Source organism: Aethalodelphis obliquidens, unplaced genomic scaffold (genome assembly GCF_003676395.1).
Source record: "Aethalodelphis obliquidens isolate GAN/ISIS:26980383/991018 unplaced genomic scaffold, ASM367639v1 scaffold62, whole genome shotgun sequence".
In the NCBI taxonomy this organism is placed as follows: Eukaryota; Metazoa; Chordata; class Mammalia; order Artiodactyla; family Delphinidae; genus Aethalodelphis; species Aethalodelphis obliquidens.
The window spans coordinates 9,135,812-9,155,777 of NW_020838006.1; the positions used below are offsets into that span (position 1 = coordinate 9,135,812).

At 43.4% G+C, this 19,966-nt stretch overlaps 1 protein-coding gene across 19 annotated transcripts in view; it reads left to right on the forward strand.

Annotated features, from left to right (window-relative positions):
- The window catches only part of DLEC1 (DLEC1 cilia and flagella associated protein), a 104,696-nt gene that overhangs the window by 26,451 nt on the left and 58,279 nt on the right, over positions 1 to 19,966 (forward strand). For 16 of the 19 annotated variants that reach the window (XM_027088100.1, XM_027088104.1, XM_027088105.1 and 13 more), the window contains exons 4-7: positions 9,258 to 9,368; positions 10,896 to 11,089; positions 11,302 to 11,522; positions 12,331 to 12,409. In XM_027088100.1, the coding sequence (XP_026943901.1) occupies positions 9,258 to 9,368; positions 10,896 to 11,089; positions 11,302 to 11,522; positions 12,331 to 12,409 (605 nt within the window). Of the gene's footprint in view, positions 1 to 4,095; positions 4,116 to 7,354; positions 7,521 to 9,257; positions 9,369 to 10,895; positions 11,090 to 11,301; positions 11,523 to 12,330; positions 12,410 to 19,966 lie in introns of those variants that run through there. The other 3 variants (XM_027088114.1, XM_027088112.1, XM_027088111.1) reach the window with 3 other exon arrangements.

Consider the following 19,966-nt stretch of genomic DNA (forward strand, 5'->3'; position numbering starts at 1 on the left):
GACTGGGTTGCTCTTTTTAACTTTGATTTACAGAGAATTTAGAATGTGCACCTAAGTAAATAGAATAGTATATGAACTCCCATTTACCCCTAACTCAGGCTTAGCACATGGCCATTTCCGTCCCACTCATTTCCCCCCTCATGATATTTTAAACAAGTTGCATACATTATATAATTCCACTGCAAATATTTTAGTATGTATCACTAAAAGATAAGAAATGCTTTTGAAAAATAATGACATTATTATTATACTTGAAAATAGCAATAATACCTTAATATCAGATATCCAGGAAGTGTTCAAAATCAGACCTGAGTTTTTGTTCCTGTCAGTTGATCTTTGAAAGTTTCCCATGAAGCCATAGATAGGAGTTGAGGGAAAAGCACAGGAGCAAAGGACGTAGACAGTCTGGACCACCAGTTGATGTAATTAGCATGTGTCTTTTGGATCTGCTCAGGCCTAATCCCAAATATGCCATTTTCCCATTGTACAATGGATTGCTCCTGTGCCCTCCCAGTCTTATGACTCAGTGGATCTGATAATACCCAGTCAAGATGAGTAGCTCTGGATGAATAGTCACTCGGTGTCCCATAGTCAGTGCTGGGTCTATGCTCAAGCCCTATAGCCCATTTTTCAAATGATGAGTCATTCTCTTTCACAGTAGGCAGAGTTTTGCTCCAGAACCCTGAGTCTGTGTTACAGCTCTCCTACTAGGGCTTTCTAGAGACTCTCTACAATATTCTAATCCACCGTAGATACCTTTGGATTCATTGCATTTTTGTGTGTCATGTGGCTTTAATGGCAGGACAGCCTCAGTCATAGCCTGGACCTGCCATAGAGCTCTCGCTTGCTTTGAACCCCACTCAAAACTGGTAGCCCTTCAGGTCACCTAATAAATGGTTTGGAGCAATATTCGCATGTGTGGAATATGCTGCCTCCAAAATCTAAAGAGTTCTGCCAATTACCACTCTTCTTAGTGGTAGGGGATACAAAATGCAGCTAGTCGTCCTTTACTTCAGAGAAGATGTTCTGGCATGCCATGTATTTATTTAATTAATTAATAAATTTATTATTTAGGGATTTAAATTTAGGGATTTATTGGATCCCTAAAAGTTTCTTCAGTGTGTCGGTGTTGGAGGACAGAGGGAATGAAAAGCACCCACCAAACTGAGAAGGCATCGTGAGAGTGAAAAATGAGGCAGGCAGCTCCATATAATCAGTGGATCAGTGGGTGAGATTGGGATCGGGTGGGCAATGACGCAGAAGCATTCGCAGCTGTGCTCCACACCGCAGAGGGGCCATTGGGATAATTTCATAGTTAACCTCGGGTATGGGGCTAGGTGCTTGGAAACAGTATGTGCATTCCTAAGTTAAGATTTGTGAATGGGTGGGGCTTCCCTGGTGGCGCAGTGGTTGAGAATCTGCCTGCCAATGCAGGGGACACGGGTTCGATCCCTGGTCCGGGAAGATCCCACATGCTGTGGAGCAACTAAGCCCATGCGCCACAACTACTGAGCCTGAGTGCCACACTACTGAAGCCCGCATGCCTAGAGCCCATGCTCCACAACAAGAAAAACCACTGCAATGAGAAGCCCATGCACCGCAACGAAGAGTAGCCCCCACTCACTGCAACTAGAGAAACCCCACGCACAGCAGGGAAGACCCAACACAGCCAAAAATAAATAAATAAAATAAATTTACATTAAAAAAAAAAGATTTGTGAATGGGTAACTAGTCTTGTGGGCACCAGGAATACATCAGGGAAGGTTTTTCATCATTGTTTGGGGACTAATAGAGCATAGAGGCTACCTGGTCCTCATGATTATTAGGCAATATCTATTAACTACAAAGCCCTTGATGAAAGAGAAGTGATTCACTACTCAGTAAAGTCCTGGGTAGGGTCATTGAAAGGAGAGGAGAAACTGTAAGGGCCCAAGATGGCTGTCAGTCATGCTAACAGCCATACAGTCAGGAGCCTGAATCTTCTAGTCTTACTAAACTACTTACCACTTCATGATCACCAAGCCCAATTATTAAGTCATCAGTATAGTGGACTGGCGTGATGTTGGGCAGAGTGTCAAGACAACTGAGTTCCCCGCAGGCTCTATTGGTTAGAGAGCAGGAGAGTTAGTATATGCTCTTGTGGTGAGATAGTGATTGTGTGCTGATGTCCTTCTTACATAAAGGCAAATTGCTTTAAACCATCCTTACCAAGGAGGATAGAGAACACACTTGCCAGACCAATCGTCACATGTCAATGCTAGAAGCTGGCCAGTAAAGATACCACATTCAGTATGGCAGCTGTGATTGGGGCTACCACGTGGTTAAATTTATGGTAGCCCATTATCATCTACTCTATTTGGCTTCTGCAGGAGCCAGACAGAGGAACTGAATAGTTTATGAACCCTTATGTATCCATCACTTAATCCCAACAAAACCATCCTCCCTGTATCCTTTAAGTATTTGAAGATGGTGCTAATCTCTGCAAGGGGGGAGGGTTGCTTCTGCTGACCTGGAGTGTTCAGATGAGCCTGGAGGTTCAGCATTCTCAGGTTCATGCACCTCAATGCCTCATTCCAGGTCTTTGAATCTTACTCTTTTCCTGTCAGGGTCCTGACTTTGATACAGGAGACCTGTTGATGCTGTGCATTCAGTCTCCTTTGCTATTCTGCTACCATCAGTTAGATCCCATATCTGATTTTCACACTGTCTGCCCTGCAACTTAGATGAGAGTCTCGTTAGACATTGCCAGAGACTCTGACTTTCATGGTATGCCTTGTCAGTTAGTTGACGTGAGCCTGTAATTTTCTCTTTTTTTGAAAGCTTCCAGAGCAGTTAAAAGCCAGCCAATCCTTATAATTACCATTGCCCCCATACCATTCAGGGGTCATAGCTATCACAAGTGCCAGCACTTCACCTTTTGCCACATCCCAGTTTACCACATATGAGAATCTTAGTTATTTGATGCTGTCATACTCCAGGAATGACCAGCAATGGAATCCTTTTTGCCATCTGACTAAAGAGTGATCCAGCTCCAAGATCCTATCCTGATAGTATTCACTCTAGTCTGGAAGCAATAGTTTTAGCCAGTTTCTCCCAAAAGCAAAGCCTGGATAAAATGTTTTCATGCAGGTAGTTTATTTGGGAATGTGATCCAGACAGAAGGTATGCAGAACAAGGGAAGTGGAACAGGGAAGAAGGGAAAGATGATATAAAGATTTGTCATTCAGTTGGCCTCCACTACAGGTGACGCATGCTCAGTCCCCCAGGATCTTTTGAGGAGCCTCATGAAATGGATATCAGAACCACCAACCACAGGGAGATGAAAAGGGGAAATATATCTGTTGGCTCCTGACCGCTGTTGGACAAGAGCGCTCCCCTCGTGTTAACTCCCTGTCTTAACCAGTCCAGGATTCTGTAACAAAGTACCAGAGTGGTGATCATTTTGTAATGTATAAAAATATCGCAACACTATGCTGTACACCTGAAACTAATATTATAAGTCAACTATACTTGAATAAACGAACAAACAAACAAAATTCCCTGGAAGTCACTTCAGCTGGAAGAGAAGGGGCTTGACACAATGGGGGGAGGTGCCTTTTTGCCTACACCTCTGTGGTCAGAAGCAGTCATCGGCTATCAGAGCACAAATCCCAGGTATTTGGAGGACAGGGTCCTTTTGGCTCACCCAGACTCTCACAGACTGTGCAGGATGCCCCAGAAACACATGCACAGATGCCTGCCCTGGGACTGGGAGTGAGGGGTGGGTAGCTGCTACCATCCTAAGAGCTGAAGTCCACTGCAATTTCCTGTCCAAGCCTTCCCCTGGAAGTTACAAGTCTTGAATAGATGCCATGGTTACAAAATAGTTCCGTTAGACTGATTCTGCCAGTGCACCTTTCACCTAGGTGGGGAGACAGTGTCCTGGTGCTTTACTCCCTGTCTTCCCAGGATCCTCTCTCTTGACAGGCCTCCCCGTCTGTGGCGTGGCTCTAATGTTGCCCCATGACCACACGCAGGCTCGCGCTTGGCAGCAGCACCATGCAAATGACGCTGTGCTCCTCTCACCACAGCACGTCAGGAGGCCCGGGTGATGCTAGCCTTGATTACCTGGTCAGGTTGGTGTCTCCACATTAAATTCACCATGTCGGATGATAATTGATTAGTGCTTTGTGGAGAGGTATTCTCACATTTGACGAATATCTTTTTTCCTCATCAAAGCTCCATCAGCACTCACTGAAAACTCTTTTCTAAGTCAACCATCTCTCTGGCAATGCTTTCTTAATTTATTTGTTAAAGAAATTGGGTCATTTTTCCTGTACACTTGTCCATAGTCTGGATTTTGCTGATTTCAACATTGTGGTGTCACTTAACCTGTTGTTATGATCCCTGTATTCCTTGCAATTCAGTAGTTAGTTGTAGAGACATTTTGAGGTTTAAGTTCAATTTGGGGGGCAGAAGGGGAAAGACCAGTTCATAGATGGTGCTGTGTACTCCCTTCAGGAGGTACGTGATGTCTCTGTTTTCGTGATATTGCCAGTCTTTGCCCAGATCTGTTGTTTCATTAGGGGTTATAAATTACAGTGAAATGCTAATGATACTGAAATACTTCCATAAAGAGAAACTCTTCAGTAACTACTTTGATTACTCCAAGATAGGAGCAGAATTAATTCTTTCCCCTTATCTGACAGTTTTTAAAATAATGAGTTGGTTTCCCTAACATCTGCCAACGATGACTAATGAGGTTTGGTTAGTCAGTTTTTAATATCATTATGACCTTATAGGTTTCTTAACTACAATTATATTTATTCTTTTTTTTTTTTTTTTTTTTGGTACGCGGGCCTCTCACTGTTGTGGCCTCTCCCGTTGCGGAGCACAGGCTCCGGATGCACAGGCTCCGGACGCGCAGGCTCAGCGGCCATGGCTCACGGGCCTAGTCATTCCGCAGCATGTGGGATCTTCCCAGACCGGGGCACGAACCCATCTCCCCTGCATCGGCAGGCGGACTCTCAACCACTGTGCCACCAGGGAAACCCTGTCTTTATTCTTATTGATGCTCAAACTGTCCCATCTTTGGCCAATTGGAACATTTTCAAGTTGACACCTGACTCTTTTGACACAATATTTGTTGTCTGTGATAACTTCCTTACTTTCTGGAATGGTCAGATGTTCCAGGTTCATCTTGTGTATTTATTGTCCCAGACCTGGAATCAGCCATTTCTCTAAGAAGCCCTGGTTCCTTTATTCCACCCCGCCCCCGCCAAAGTCTTTGATTTATCCTCCTACATCCCTGAAAATCATCATTTTCCAGGTTAGTAGGGACAGTGCTTTTAGGGTTGGGAGACCTGACATATCTGTGGTCTGGAGGGAGGGAGAAGTGGAAGATACAGTGGCTTCGGAAAGCATTACACTCATGGGGTCCTGCTGAGGACCAGAGGATGGGTAAGATGCTTTGCATATGTTATTCCACTGAATCCTTCCAAGAACCCTGCGAGGTAGGTTTTCTCTCCATTTTACAGGTATAGGAGCTGAGAGAGGAGCTCAAGTAACTTCCCTAAATTCCCACAGCTCAGAAGGGCTGGGACCCAGATTTGAAGTTGTAATTGCTGTCAAAGCCCATCTCTTTCTTCTCTCAAGAGGAGGAGGAAGGCCTGTTGTCCAGGCACAGTGTCACACGGGTGTAGATGACTTCCCCTCGGGTGTGGCTCTGAGTGTGAGGCCCCATGCCATGTCAGGTCTGCCCCCTCTGAGGCTCAGCCCCATTAGACAGTGAACACTCAGTGTAGAATCCATATCTCCTCCTGTTGCCCCTTCTCTGCAGCAGAGTCATGTAGCCGCCAGGCCCCCTCCCTCAGTCGTGGATTTAGGCAGAGATTATTGGTAGCAGATTCTCAGGAAGATTTATTGATTGCCTGACATCCACTGAGTCCTTGGAGTCTGATACTGTCCCTGTCTTTGGTAGGATTCTTTTGGCTAAAGATCAGGGGAGATTAAGTAATTATTTGTTTGTTTATTTTTAAATTTATTTTTGGCTGTGTTGGGTCTTCGTTTCTGTGCGAGGGCTTTCTCTAGTTGTGGCAAGCAGGGGCCACTCTTCATCGTGGTGCGCGAGCCTCTCACTATCGCGGCCTCTCCCGTTGTGGAGCACAGGCTCCAGACGCCCAGGCTCAGTAATTGTGGCTCACTGGCCCAGTTGCTTCGCGGCATGTGGGATCTTCCCGGACCAGGGCTCGAACCCGTGTCCCCTGCATCGGCAGGCAGATTCTCAACCACTGCGCCATAAGGGAAGCCCTTCTTTGTTTATTTTTTATGAAAGTGGAATAAAACATTGAGAACTGTGAAATGAACATCAGCCAGGAGAGTTTCCCAGTGACCTTCATTTTATGTTTTTACCCAAGATAATATTAAGTTGTAATCAGACATTATCTGCCCTGGTTTCTCAGCCTTCTGCTGGCAATGTTTCTCTTTTTGATTTCAAAAGTAGCAGAAGTAGAGACCTTAATCCAGTTCGCTGGACACCCCTCTGGTCTCTGCTTCTCCGGGCAGGGCGAGGTGACCCAAGAACACCTTTTATAACTTGGATGATTGATGGTAAGGACATTCCCCTGAAATATTTGTTATTTGAGGCACAGAAGCAGACTTTCTCTGTTTGCTGATACAAATGTCACATGGTGGAAAACATGCGTAAATTCTCCAGACAGAGGGAGAAAGATCAGAATTCAGCAGAACATCCTGTGCTTTTGTTCCCTTCCCTTGCTGCTATCTTATTTATTTTTTATTTTTGGCCGCATAGGGTCTTAGTTGCGGCATGCAGGATCTTTCACTGTGGCATGCGGGCTTCTCTCTAGTTCTTCTCTCCAGTTGTGGTGTGCACGCAGGCCTAGTTGCCCCATGGCATGTGGGATCTTAGTTCCCTGACCAGGGATCGAACCCGAGTCCCCTACGTTGGAAGGCGGATTCTTTACCACTGAACCACCAGGGAAGTCCCAGCCTTGCTGCTATCTTATCTGTATTATCTTTTGGGGAATGGAGCAGCCAACCCCTGGCAGAGCCGTGCTCAGGAGCAGGGTCCATGTAGGAAGCCCACCCTTCCCAGGGGGAAGGAGATGGTCACAAGGCCAGTTCAGGGTGCCCAAAGCTCACCTGGTCCGTGGACCAGGCCTGACGTGGAGAGAAACTTCCCAAAGACCTGATAAGAAACTGCCGCTCCCACCCCCAGACACAACACTGAACTGCCCACACCCTGGGGGAGGACCGTGGGAGTAATGGTATCCGAAGACAGAGGATACATCTCCTTGCAGCATGGCCTTTGCCCTTTATCTGGAAGCTTTATTTTATCTTTTAATATTTCAAATAGGCCATCACCAAAGTACTTGGGAACTGGGCTGGACTGTGTCGGTTGGCATTGCTGTCACTCCCTGGTGAGGTCTCTGTATTGCAGAGGAGGGGCCAGGGATCCACATGTTCCCAGAATGGACCTTTTACCTGTGGTTCCGGGATCAGTCACTGATGAGAGGCTCTTGGTGAGTTTTGGAAGGGGAGGCCTCTGTTCTTCAGAAGCAGTAGCAGGCAGATGACCGAGCAGCTGTGAGTTTCAGAGCAGAGTCCAGATCACGTCCTGAGAGCCCCCTGCTTCAATGCTGCTGACTGAAGTTGTTAATGATGAATTCCCTGACCTCTCTCCCACTTTGTAATCCTCTGCGTTCAACAAGTACCCTCCCGCCCTTTCTTGGCCGTGCCGCGTGACTTGTGGGATCTCAGTTTCCCAACCAGGGATTGAACCTGTGTCCTCGGCAGTGAAAGCACAGAGTCCTAACCACTGGACTGCCAGGGAATTCCCTTAACCCCTTTGTATACGGTATACATAGAGTAATTCCTGTTTTCCTTGTCGAAACTTGACTATTACAGTAATAGGCCAAATCTCAGAGTTCTTAAATTAACATATTTGATGGGAGAAACATGTGCTCTTCACTTGTCTCATCTGTACCTTTGGTTATAGGGAACCTCCGGAGGGAAAGGCCATTTAAAGGCACCATGTTGGTTAATGGAGCAAGCAGTAAAGTTTGAAAACTTTCAAGTCTTCCATTCACCCTGTTTACTCCTTAATTTTTATCAAAGTAGTCGTGTACATGGTTTAAAAAAAATCAAATTGTTGCTAATGAAATATAAAAAAGCCCCCACCTACGTATGTCATTACACATTTGTGCAAACCCATAGACTTCACAACACCAAGAGTGAACCCTAATGTAAACTGCGGGCTTCATGTGACAATGATGTGTCAGTGTAGGATCATCAGTTGTAACAAATGTACCATCCATGGGGGGCGTTGATAATGGGGGAGGCTCTGCATGTGGTGGGGGGAAGTGGGTATATGGGAAATCTCTGTACCTTCCCCTCAATTTTGCTGCAAACCTACCACTGCTCTAAAAATGTCTATTGAAAAATCCTCCACCTCACCTCTCCCAACTTCAGTCCACTTGTCAGAAATGGCCATTTTTAGCTCTAATTCTTCCGGAAACCTCTAAATAACACATCTTTTCTACTGTTTCCTGGCTCATCAACCATAGATAATATCAACTTCCCATTCTATTAAATGAGATTTCCTCTCATGTGTCTGCCAGTCGGTTGGGGGTTGGCTGATCTAGCTGGGCTTGGCTGGCTAGATCAGCGTCCAGCTGTGGGTCCAGCTGAACTTGGCTCCCTGCTGCAGGTTGGGCTCAGGTCTGCTCCACGTGGACTCCTGCTGGGGTCCAGGATGAAGGGGCAGGAGCTCTTCTCAGGATGATGGCAAAGGCACAAGAGGGAAGGCTCAGCTGCATGAGCACCTTTCAAAATCCTGCCAGCCTTTCATGGTCAAAGCACATCACATGGCCAAAGTCAAGGGTGAAGAAGTGGGCTCTGTCCCTAGTAGCAGGAACTAAACACTCACATGGCAGGGGGCGTGGATACAGAGAAGAGTGAAGAATTGGGGCCACTCATCAATCTACCCTGTTTCTCCTAACTCTGTTTTGTTATAGACCTCTCTGCAAGTAACTGTATTTTAGCTCAAATAATACCACCACACAGCCTTGCCCAATGGTTGGCCTCTTTTAAGTGGCCAACTTAAATACTTGCTGGTTAGTTTCTTAAATCTCAAAATGACCACAGGGTTCTAAGAATTTTGTTAGGTGGTTTAGGCTTGGAGGATGAAGAAAGTTTGGGTGTAGTTTCTTTGACATCAGTGTGCCTTGAAACACCTTTTCTCATTCTCTTCTGTGTAGTGAAGACCATCTTCAGGTGGTGTGTGGACAACGAGTTGCTACAGAAGCATCATTTGATCTGCCCGAATGATTACTACAGCGATACAGTGCCCTTTTGCTCTGCACCTAAAGGTAATGCCTCTGTGCTCTCTTTGTGCTCTCTTCGAGCCTCTGATACCATTCCAGGGAAATTCTGTAGTAGTGGGACCACACCAGCCACCTTTGCTGCTATTTCCTTGTTCATAGATGTTTTTTTCCACTTTTCTTGAATTTGGTAGTGGCTCTTGGGAGGGTCAGCTCTGAGCGTGCCACTTCCTCGCTAGCTCCCTAACATGTACAAGATAAAAGTCTCAGCTCCTCAATGAGGAATCTGACTCTCTAGTCCGTTGCCCAACAACAAGATGTGAAAATGTTTAGAAATGGAGTTGAATGAACCAAGACAGGGAGGGTCTGAAGACATATGAGCCAGGGAGCAAGTTTCTGGTGGAGTCAGAACACGGACCTAGGGGTTCTGCATACCCCTTACAGGCCAAGAGCAACTTTGAGTGTGGAGGGAAGTTTGGGTAGGGAGGCGGAGAAGGATGTGTGTGTGATACTGGGCCAGTTTTCTGTGCTGTAGAGGCAAGATCTTCTGAAAATGAGTGGAGTGGGAGGCTGTGTTGTGGGCTTAAGCAGCAAGGTAGAATTTCAGAAGAGCCGCCATGTAGATCCTGCGGCCAAACATCGGGATGGCGGCCTAGCGGTGCCAGGCTCCAAAGACGAGCTTGTCAGCAGCCCCAGTCAGTGGGACTCTGATGATCTCTGGGGGACCGGAGCTGAGAAGGCATTTGGGTTGGAAGGACTGGGATCCAGAGAATTGAGGGTGCTGACGAGGAAAGAGTTGCACTGACGGCCTGGGCCATGCAGAGAAGTGAGGCCAGAAAGAGGTAGCAGAACCAAGTGCCATGGGGTACTTGACCACTTAGTATTTTATTTTGTTTTATTTTATTTTTATTTTTATTATCATTTTTGGCCGCACTGTGTGGCATGCGGGATCTTAGTTCCCCGACCAGGGATGGAACCCGTGCCCCCTGCAGTGGAAGCATGGGGTCGCAACCACTGGACCGCCAGGGAAGTCCCAAGCCACTTAGTATTTTAAAGTTGGCTGGACACTCAGTATCTTAGGCAGCTCAGTAAGGATGGATTTAACATGTATTGAGGATTTACCTGGCACTGTGCTAGGAAATGTGATGGTACCAGTTTCATTGCATTCCTGCTAGCAATATTGAATGTTCTCATTTAACCTTTCGGAGATGATCTTATAGGTATTAAAAAGCTAATACAAACTTTGATTTGTCATGTGAACCTTTTAAAAAGCATGTTCACATATGATGTACGTGTACATGCGTGTGCGTGACAACGGTCCACTCATGTTCTTGACCATGTTTGGCAACTGAACAAATACATGAACACTCTAGTCCTAAGTCTCGAGGATGCAGAGTAAGTTCCAGGAGTAATTGATACACTGCAGGGCAATTACATCTGGGGTAGGAAATATGAACATTTAGGGGGAAAAGAATACCAAGCTAATTGTGCCTTTGGTGGTTTCATTAAGTCATCTTGGAAGCGTCCACCTCGTCACCTTGGTATAGTAACTTATTTTTTTTCCTGGTGCTACAGGTGCCTTTGTCCCTGGATATTCAAAACTGACATTTAGTTTTGAGAAACGTTCTGTCCCAAAGATAGAGCTGACCAAGAAGCTTGCCTGCAGGAAGATGCCCTCTCAGTCTGAAGAGGAGACAGACTACACCATGGACAGCCTGACATGGGACTCATCTTTTAAGGGCAAACTCAGATCCAGAGCAACTGCCGAGGTGAATGCTGAAGCCTGTGAGTGTGTGGGCGGTGAGGCAGGGCGATGACAAGGGGGAAGGGGCTCCTGGTGACACACAACATTGTGATGAAGCCACAGCAAAATAGAGAGGAGGGTGTCCTTGGCCACCTGTGGATCATGAAGTCGGCAAGATATCAACACACACAGCCCCACCGCTTGTCGTTGACACTATCCTTTTCTCGTGTTTCAAAGAAAACAGGTTCACCGAAGAATAAAAACTGGATGAACCATTTACGTGTGCCCCAGAGGCAGCTGGAGCGGCTTCTGCTCGCCAGGATGGAGAGTCGGAACCGCTTCCTGAAAAACCCTCGCTTTTTCCCTCCTAACACTCCGTTTGGAGGCACGTCTCTTCTCTTTCCTCCCAAGAAGTCAGCACTGATAGGAAAATTCCAGGATGGAGAGCTGGAAGAGAGGTGTGTTTTTTCCTGACTCGTATTCTCAGAAAATCTGACCCTGCAGAGGAAAACTCAGAAGGTCCTGAGTCTGCTTTGGCTTCTGGAGGATCCTAGACGTTTGGGGGCGGGGTGTCAGTGTCCGAATAGAGCAGGGCTTCGGGACTGCCTTCAGGCGTGGCCTTTGGACACCCCCAGAGTCCTGGGTTGTGCTCTTCTGACCTGCCAGTCTTGAGGAATAGGGATTAGTGTTGGCTCTTGTTTATATCTGAATGGTCTGGATCAAGTGGGAGACATTTCTATAGCCTTGTGCTCCTTACATTAAATTCATGTGTCTTGGATAATAAAAATGTTTAAAATCTGTGTAATGACAAATAATTAGTATAAATTGTGATGTTTCTTTAAGAGAGTGCCTTTGGCTATATTTCAATAATTGTCCGTATGAAGGGAATGAGTTGCTTCACTGGTTCATAATTTTAATGGACTTAAAACGATTAATGTTTCTTTATTAAATATCTTTTTATTAAGAAAAATCGGAAAAGATTTGCCAAGAAAACTAGCACCTATATTAAAAACCCAATTAACGTATTGGTGTTTAAGCTTCCAGAGTTTTTCCTCTGCATATTGAAAACGAAATATGTAGATATATGTGTTTTCACAAAGATTTGATCTCGCTGTAAAGCTCTTTTGTGACCTGCTCTAACAACAACAAAAGCCAACAGATGACACATTGCCTATCTCTTTGATGGCTTGGATGTATTTCTTTTCCATGAATCAGTCACATGGATGAAACTAACAGCCTTTCTCACCCTTTCTTGTCCTCCCACAGTTGTGCTGATACTCCAGTGTTTCTAGCTAAGCCCTCAATCGCATTTTTCACAGATTATGAAATTGGACAAGTTTATGAGGTAGGACTCTGGTTTCTTTACACATCCCACTCTGCTTCCTTATTTTTAAAAGTCTTTGCTGTGAAATTTTAAAACCATACACACACACACACACACACACACACACACACACACACACACACAGGCCATACACAAAACTAGGGAAAAGACTGTAAAGAACGCTGATGTGCCCATCACCCAGCTTCAACAGTTACCTACATTCTGCAAATCTGGTTTCATCTGTTATCCTCACAACTTCATGTATGTGTGTCTGTGTGCACATGCATTCACTGGAGTATTTTAAGGAAAAGCTTCGATAGCATGTCATTCTTCAGTTAATACTTAAGTGAGTATCTCTAACAGATAAGGACTATTTTAGTTATTTATTTTTTTTGCGGTATGCGGGCCTCTCACTGTTGTGGCCTCTCCCGTTGCGAAGCACAGGCTCTGGATGCGCAGGCTCAGTGGCCATGGCTCATGGGCCTAACCGCTCCGCAGCATGTGGGATCTTCCCGGACCAGGGCACGAACCCATGTCCCCTGCATAGGCAGGCGGACTCTCAACCACTGTGCCACCAGGGAAGCCCCAGATAAGGACTATTAAAGAATAACCATCATCATACCCAGCAATATTAACAGTGATTCCTTAATATCAACCAATATACATCCACATCTGATTTTTAGCTATTTATTTTTTTTAAAAAGTCAATTTATAATTGGTTTCTTTGAGTCAGAATTCAAACATTGCATTTGGTTAAAGTATCTCTTATTTCTCCCTTAGTTTATAATTGCTGCTCCATCCTTTTCTTTTTAAAAATGCCATTTATTTGTAGAAGAAACTGTAATTTCTTATATTCTGGATTTGGCTAATTGCTTTATTTTTTGTTTTTTTAGTTTAATTTTTATTTTATATTAGAGTACAGTCGATTTACAATGTTGTGTCAGTTTCAGGTGTACAGCAAAGTGATTCAGTTATACGTATACATATATACATTCTTTGTCAGATTCTTTTCCCATATAGGTTATTACAGAATACTGAGTAGAGTCCCCTGTGTTATACAGTAGGTCCTTGTTGATTATCTGTTTTATATGTAGTAATGTATATATGTTATATCCCAAACTCCTAATTTACCCCTCCTCCCACCTTTTCCCTTTGATAACCGTAAGTTTGTTTTCAAAGTCTGTGAGTCTGTTTCTGTTTTTATATAAGTTCATTTGTATCAATTTTTTTAGAATCCACCTGTAAGTGATACCATATGATATTTGTCTTTCTCTGTCTGACTTACTTCACTTAGTATGATAAACTTTAGGTCCATCCACATTGCTGCAAATGGCATTCTTTCATTCTTTTTTATGGCTGAGTCATATTTCATTCTATATAGGTACCATATCTTCTTTATCCATTCATCTGTTGATGGACATTTAGGTTGCTTTCATGTCTTCGCTATTGTAAATAGTGCTGCAGTGAACATTAGGGTGCATATATCTTTTCGAATTATGGTTTTCTCCGGATATATACCCAGCAGCAGGATTGGTGGATTATATGGTAGTTCTATTTAGTTTTAAGGAACCTCGATACTATTCTCCATAATGATGTTACCAATTTACATTCCCACCAACAGTGTAGGAGGGTTCCCTTTTCTCCGCACCCTCTCCAGCTTTTATTGTTTATAGAGTTTTTGATGAAGTCCATTCTGACTGGTTGTAGTTTCGATTTGCATTTCTCTAATAATTAGTGATGTTGAACATCTTTTCATGTGCTTTTTGGCCATCTATATGTCTTCTTTGGAGAAATGTCTATTGAGATCTTCTGCCCATTTTTTTATTTGGTTGGTTTTTTTTTTATGTTGAGCTGCATGAGCTGTTTGTATATTTTGGAGATTAATCCCTTGTCGGTCTCATCATTTGCAAATATTTTCTCCCATTCTGTGGGTTGTCTTTTTGTTTTGTTTATGGTTTCCTTTGCTGTGCAGAAGCTTTTAAGTTTAATTAGATCCCACTTGTTTATTTTTGTTTTTATTTCCATTACTCTAGGAGGTGGATTGAAAAAGATATTGCTGCAATTCATGTCAAAGAGTGTCCTGCCTGTGTTTTCCTCTAAGAGTTTTATAGTATCAGGCCTTACATTTAGGTCTTTAATCCATTTTGAGTTTATTTTTGTGTATGGTGTTAGAGAGTGTTCTAATTTCATTTTTTACCTGTAGCTGTCCATTTTTCCCAGCACCATTTATTGAAAAGACTGTCCTTTCTCCACTGTATGTTCTTGCCTCCCTTGTCACAGAGTAATTGACCATAGGTGTGTGGGTTTATTTCTGGGCTTTCTGTCCTGTTCATTGATCTATATTTCTGTTTTTGTGCCAATACCAAACTGTTTTGATTACTGTAGCTTTGTAGTATAGTCTGAAGTCAGGGAGTCTGATTCCTCCAGATCTGTTTTTCTTTTTCAGGATTGCTTTGGCTATTCAGGGTCTTTTGTGTCTCCATACAAATTGTAAAGTTTTTTGTTCTAATTCTGTGAAAAATGCCACTGGTAATTTAATAAGGATTGCATCGAATCTGTAGATTGCCTTAGGTAGTATAGTCATTTTGACAATATCGATTCTTCCAATCAAAGAACATGGTGTATCTTTCCATCTGTTTGTGTCATCTGCAATTTCTTTCATCAGTGTCCTATAGTTTTCAGAGTACAGGTCTTTTGCCTCCTTAGGCATGTTTATTCCTAGGTATTTTATTCTTTTTGATGTGATGGTAAATGGGATTGTTTCCTTAATTTCTCTTTCTGATCTTTTGTTGTTAGTGTATAGCAATGCAAGAGATTTCTGTGTAATAATTTTGTTTCCTGCAACCTTACCGAATTCACTGATGAGCTGTAGTAGTTTCCTGGTAGCATCTTTAGGCTCTTCTGTGTATCGTATCATGTCATCTGCAAACAGTGACAGTTCTACTTCTTTGCCAATTTGGATTCCTTTTATTTCTTTTTCTTCTCTGATTGCCATGGCTAGGACTTCTAAAACTATGTTGAATAATGGTGGTGAGAATGGACCTCCTTGTCTTTTTCCTGATCTTAGAGGAAATGCTTTCAGTTTTCCGACGTTGAGTATGATGTTAGCTGTGGGTTTGTCATATGGCCTTTTTTATGTTGAGGTGAGTTCCCTCTATGCCCACTTTCTGGAAAGTCTTTATCATAAATGAGTGTTGAATTTTGTCAGAAGCTTTTTCTGCATCTATTGTGATGATCATATGGTTTTTATTCTTCAATTTGTTGATGTGGTATATCACACTGACTGATTTGTGGGTATTGAAAAATCCTTGCATCCCTGGGATAAATCCCACTTGATCATGATGTATGATCCTTTTAATGTATTGTTGGATTTGGTTTGCTAGTATTTTGTTGATAATTTTTGCATCCATGTTCATCAGTGATTTTGGCCTGTAATTTTCTTTTTTTGTAGTATCTTTGTCTGGTTTTAGTATCAGGGTGATGGTGGCCTCATAGAATGAGTTTAGGAGTATTCCTTCCTCTGCAATTTTTTGGAAGAGTTTCAGAAGGACAGATGTTAAGTCTTTAAATGTTTGATAGAATTCTCCTGTGAAGCCTTCTGGTCCTGGACTTTTTTGTTTGTTGGAAGTTTTTAAACTACAGCTTCAATTTCAGTAATTGTGATTTGTCTGTTCATATTTTCTATTTCTTCCTGGTTCAGTCTTGGAAGGTTGTACCTTTCTAAGAAATTGTCCATTTCTTCTAGGTTGTCTATTTTATTGGCATATAGTTGCTTGTAGTAGTCTCTTATGATCCTTTGTGTTTCTGTGGTGTCCATTGTCACTTCTTCTTCATTTCTGATTTTATTGATTTGAGCCCTCTCCCTTTTTTTCTTGATGAGTCTGGTTAAAGGTTTATCAATTTTGTTTATCTTTTCAAAGAACTGACTTTTTTGTTTCATTGATCTTTTCTATTGTTCTCTTCATCTCTATTTCATTTATTTCTGCTCTGATCTTTATGATTTCTTTCCTTCAACTAACTTTGGTTTTTATTTTAAAAATTTTAATTAATTAATTAATTATTTTTTGGCTGTGTCGGGTCTTAGTTGTGGCACGTGGGGCCTTCGTTGCAGCATGTGGTATCTTTCATTGCAGTGCGTGGGATCTTCATTGCGGCGCACAGGCTTCTTTCTAGTTGTGGCATGCAGGTTTTCTCTCTCTAGTTGTGGCGCGTGGGCTCCAGGGTATGTGGGCTCTGTAGTTGTGGTGTGCGGGCTTAGTTGCCCTGCAGCATGTGGGATCTTAGTTCCCCAACCAGGAATCGCACCCGTGTCCTCTGCATTGGAAGGCAGTTTCTTTACCACTGGACCACTAGGGAAGTCCCTAACTTTGGGTTTTGCTTGTTCTTCTTTCTCTAGTTGCTTTAAGCACAACGTTAGGATGTTTATTTGAGATTTTTCTTCTTTCCTGAGGTAAGAGTGTATTGCTATAAACTTCCCTCTTAAAAGTGCTTTTGCTGCATCCCATAGGCTTTGGACCATTGTGTTTTCATTTTCATTGGTCTCTAGGTAGTTCTTTATTTCCTCTTTGATTTCTTCAGTGATCTGTTGGTTGTTTAGTAACATATTGTTTAACCTCCATGTGTTTGTGTTTTTTAGTTTTTTTCTTGTCATTGATTTCTAATCTCATAGTGGAACAGCTGTACTTCTCTGTCTTTTCATTTTGTCTAACTTTCTGTGTTTGTGGCCTCCATTCCTCAGGCTGCAGGATTATAGTTCTTGCCTCTGGTGTCTGCCCCCTGGTGTGTGAGGTTGGTCCAGGTGCTTGTGCAGGCTTCCTGGTGGGAGGGACTGGTGCCTGCCCACTGGTGGGTGGAGCTGGGTCATATCCCTCTGGTGGGCTGGCTCGTGTCAAAATTTGTGTTTATAAGCAGCTGTGGGGTCAGGATGTCTTTAGGCAGCCTGTCTTCTGGTGGGTGGGCCTGTGTTCCCACCCTGTTGGTTGTTTGGCCTGAGATGTCCCAGCACTGGAGAAGTGCAGGCTGTTTGGTGATGTCTGGTCTCAGTGCCAAAATGGCAACCTCTGGGAGAGCTCACGCTGATGGGTATTCCCTGGGGCATCCGCCACCAGTGTCCTTGCCTCCACAGTGAGCCACAGCTGACCCCCACCTCCCCAGGAGACCCTCCAAGACCCACAGGTGGGTCTGGCCCAGGCTCCTATGGAGTTACTGCTTTGCCCTGAGTCCCAGTGCACGTGAAACCTTGTGTGCGCCCTCCAAGAGTGGAGTCTTTGTTTCCCCCAATCCTGTGGAGCTCCTGCACTCAAGCCCCACTGGCCTTCAAAGCCGAATGCTCTGGGGGCTCCTCCTCCTGATGCCAGATGCCCAGTCTGGGGAGCCTGACGTGGGGCTTGGAACTCTTACTCCTATGGGAGAACCTTTGCAATATAATTATTTTCCACTTTGTGGGTTGCCCACCCAGTGGTTATGGGATTTGATTATATCAGAAAAGTGCCCCTCCTACCATCTCGTTGTGGCTTCTTTGTCTTTGGGTGCAGAATATCTTTTTTGGTAGGTTTGAGTTTTTTTGTTGATGGTTGTTCAGCAGTTAGTTGTGATTTTGGTGTTTTTGTGAGAGGAGTTGAACTGAAGTCCTTTTACTCTGCCTTCTTGTCTCAGTTTGACTCTCGCTAATTGCTTTATTTGGTGACATTAAACATATTCCTTTATCCTCCATGTATTTTATAAACTTGTCAGATGTAGAGGTTTGATTAGATTCATGTTCAAGTTTTTTTTAATTTTTAAATTTTTTTGGCAAGAATACTTCTTTGGTTGTGGTGTATATTTCTTGTTGAATCCCATCAGGAGAACGTGATACTCGGTTTTCCTATTGTTGGTGATGAATGGCTTCAGGTTTTATGAGCCTAATTCATCCTTTATAAAGTTTTTATCAATGTTTTATTTAATGGTTTTAGTAGCATTAGGTGATTGTTGCCTAGATCAATTTTTTTTAATTAGGGGTTATAAAAGGGTGACTTCTAATTCTGTTATTCTTTCTGCATTTATTACCTGTTATTTCCTGTTTTTAAAAAAACTTTCCCTCAAACTTCTGTTTATATCCCCTCTTCCTTAAATTCTCCTTACCTCTATAGATAACTATTTCTATTAGTTTGGGTTCTTCCATTGTTTCTTTTTGGAATCATAAGCAAATATGTAGATATATATTTGAACCCTTTCTCCTTCTTACTGTCCACACCTTGCTTTTTTCACTTAACAGTATGTCTAGTGATTACTTCAAGAGCAATATGTAGAGACCTTTCTCATTCCTTTTCCTAGTTTCCCTCTTGCTGCTAGCCTCCTTCCATCCTGGGGAATCAGGTCAAGACCAAGCTTAGCAGTCACCAGTTCTGCTCACCATATGCAAAGACAGCTATTCTTAATGATGACAGTCCCTTCACACACACATGGATTGTACTTTACAGTTTAAAGAGCACTTGCAAAGCCATAATTCTTTAGGAACTCTCATCCACCCATAGCAAAAGCAGACTAAGATGTCAGGCTTTTGGGCTAAATGTTAAAGAAAGCATTTTGTTTACTTCTTGAACTCAACAGTTATGTATTCTCTTTTGGACTTGTGTGCTTGGGATTTCTGTGTCTGGTCATCACATTTCAAAGACAGTTGGAAAAGTTGGCAGAGACTCAAGAGAAAGGGAGCTGAAATAATTTCAGTTTGGGCATGGAATGGGGCAAAGGGATGGCTGCCCAGGGACATACAAAAGCCATTTCCTTAGGACCTGCAAGTGTCCACTGTGGAGCCTGTAGATGAGGTGAGCTTAGGTTGCATAGGACCATCTTCCCCTCCTGTCTTTACTCTTCTGTGGCACAATTATTTTTGAAAAGCTTCTTTATTAACACAAATTACTATTCTTTTTTTTCTTTTGTAAATTTTTACTTATTTATTTTTGGCTGTGTTGGGTCTTTGTTGCCATGCGCGGGCTTTCTCTAGTTGCGGTGAGCCAGGGCTACTCTTCCTTGTGGTGTGCAGGCTTCTCATTGCGGTGGCTTCTCTTGGTGCAGAGCACGGGCTCTAGGAGTGTGGGCTTCAGTAGTTGTGGCACGTGGGCTCAGTAGTTGTGGTTCATGAGCTGTAGAGCACAGGCTCAGTAGCTGTGGCACATGGGCTTAGTTGCTCCATGGCATGTGGGATCTTCCGGGACCAGGGCTCAAACCCTTGTCCCCTGCATTGGCAGGCAGATTCTTAACCACTGTGCCACCAGGGAAGTCCCTGTGACACACTTTTATTTATCTTCCCCACTAGATTGAAACCCACATGGGCAGGGGCTATTTCTAGGTTTATGTTATCATTTTATTATTAGTGCTGGCATATAGTAGGTCCACTGACTGAATTACTTGAATACTTGAATATGGGTCTACCTCTTAGCCTTGCCTGCCCCTGATGCAAGGTATATCAAGAACAAATGAAAGGGGCCTCATTTTACTAAAAAAAAAAAAAAAAAAAAGAGTGTGTGTGTATGTGTGTGTGTGTGTGTGTGTGTGTACTTCTCAAAGGGTTTGTTTGTGGGTCACCCACCTGGCAGATAT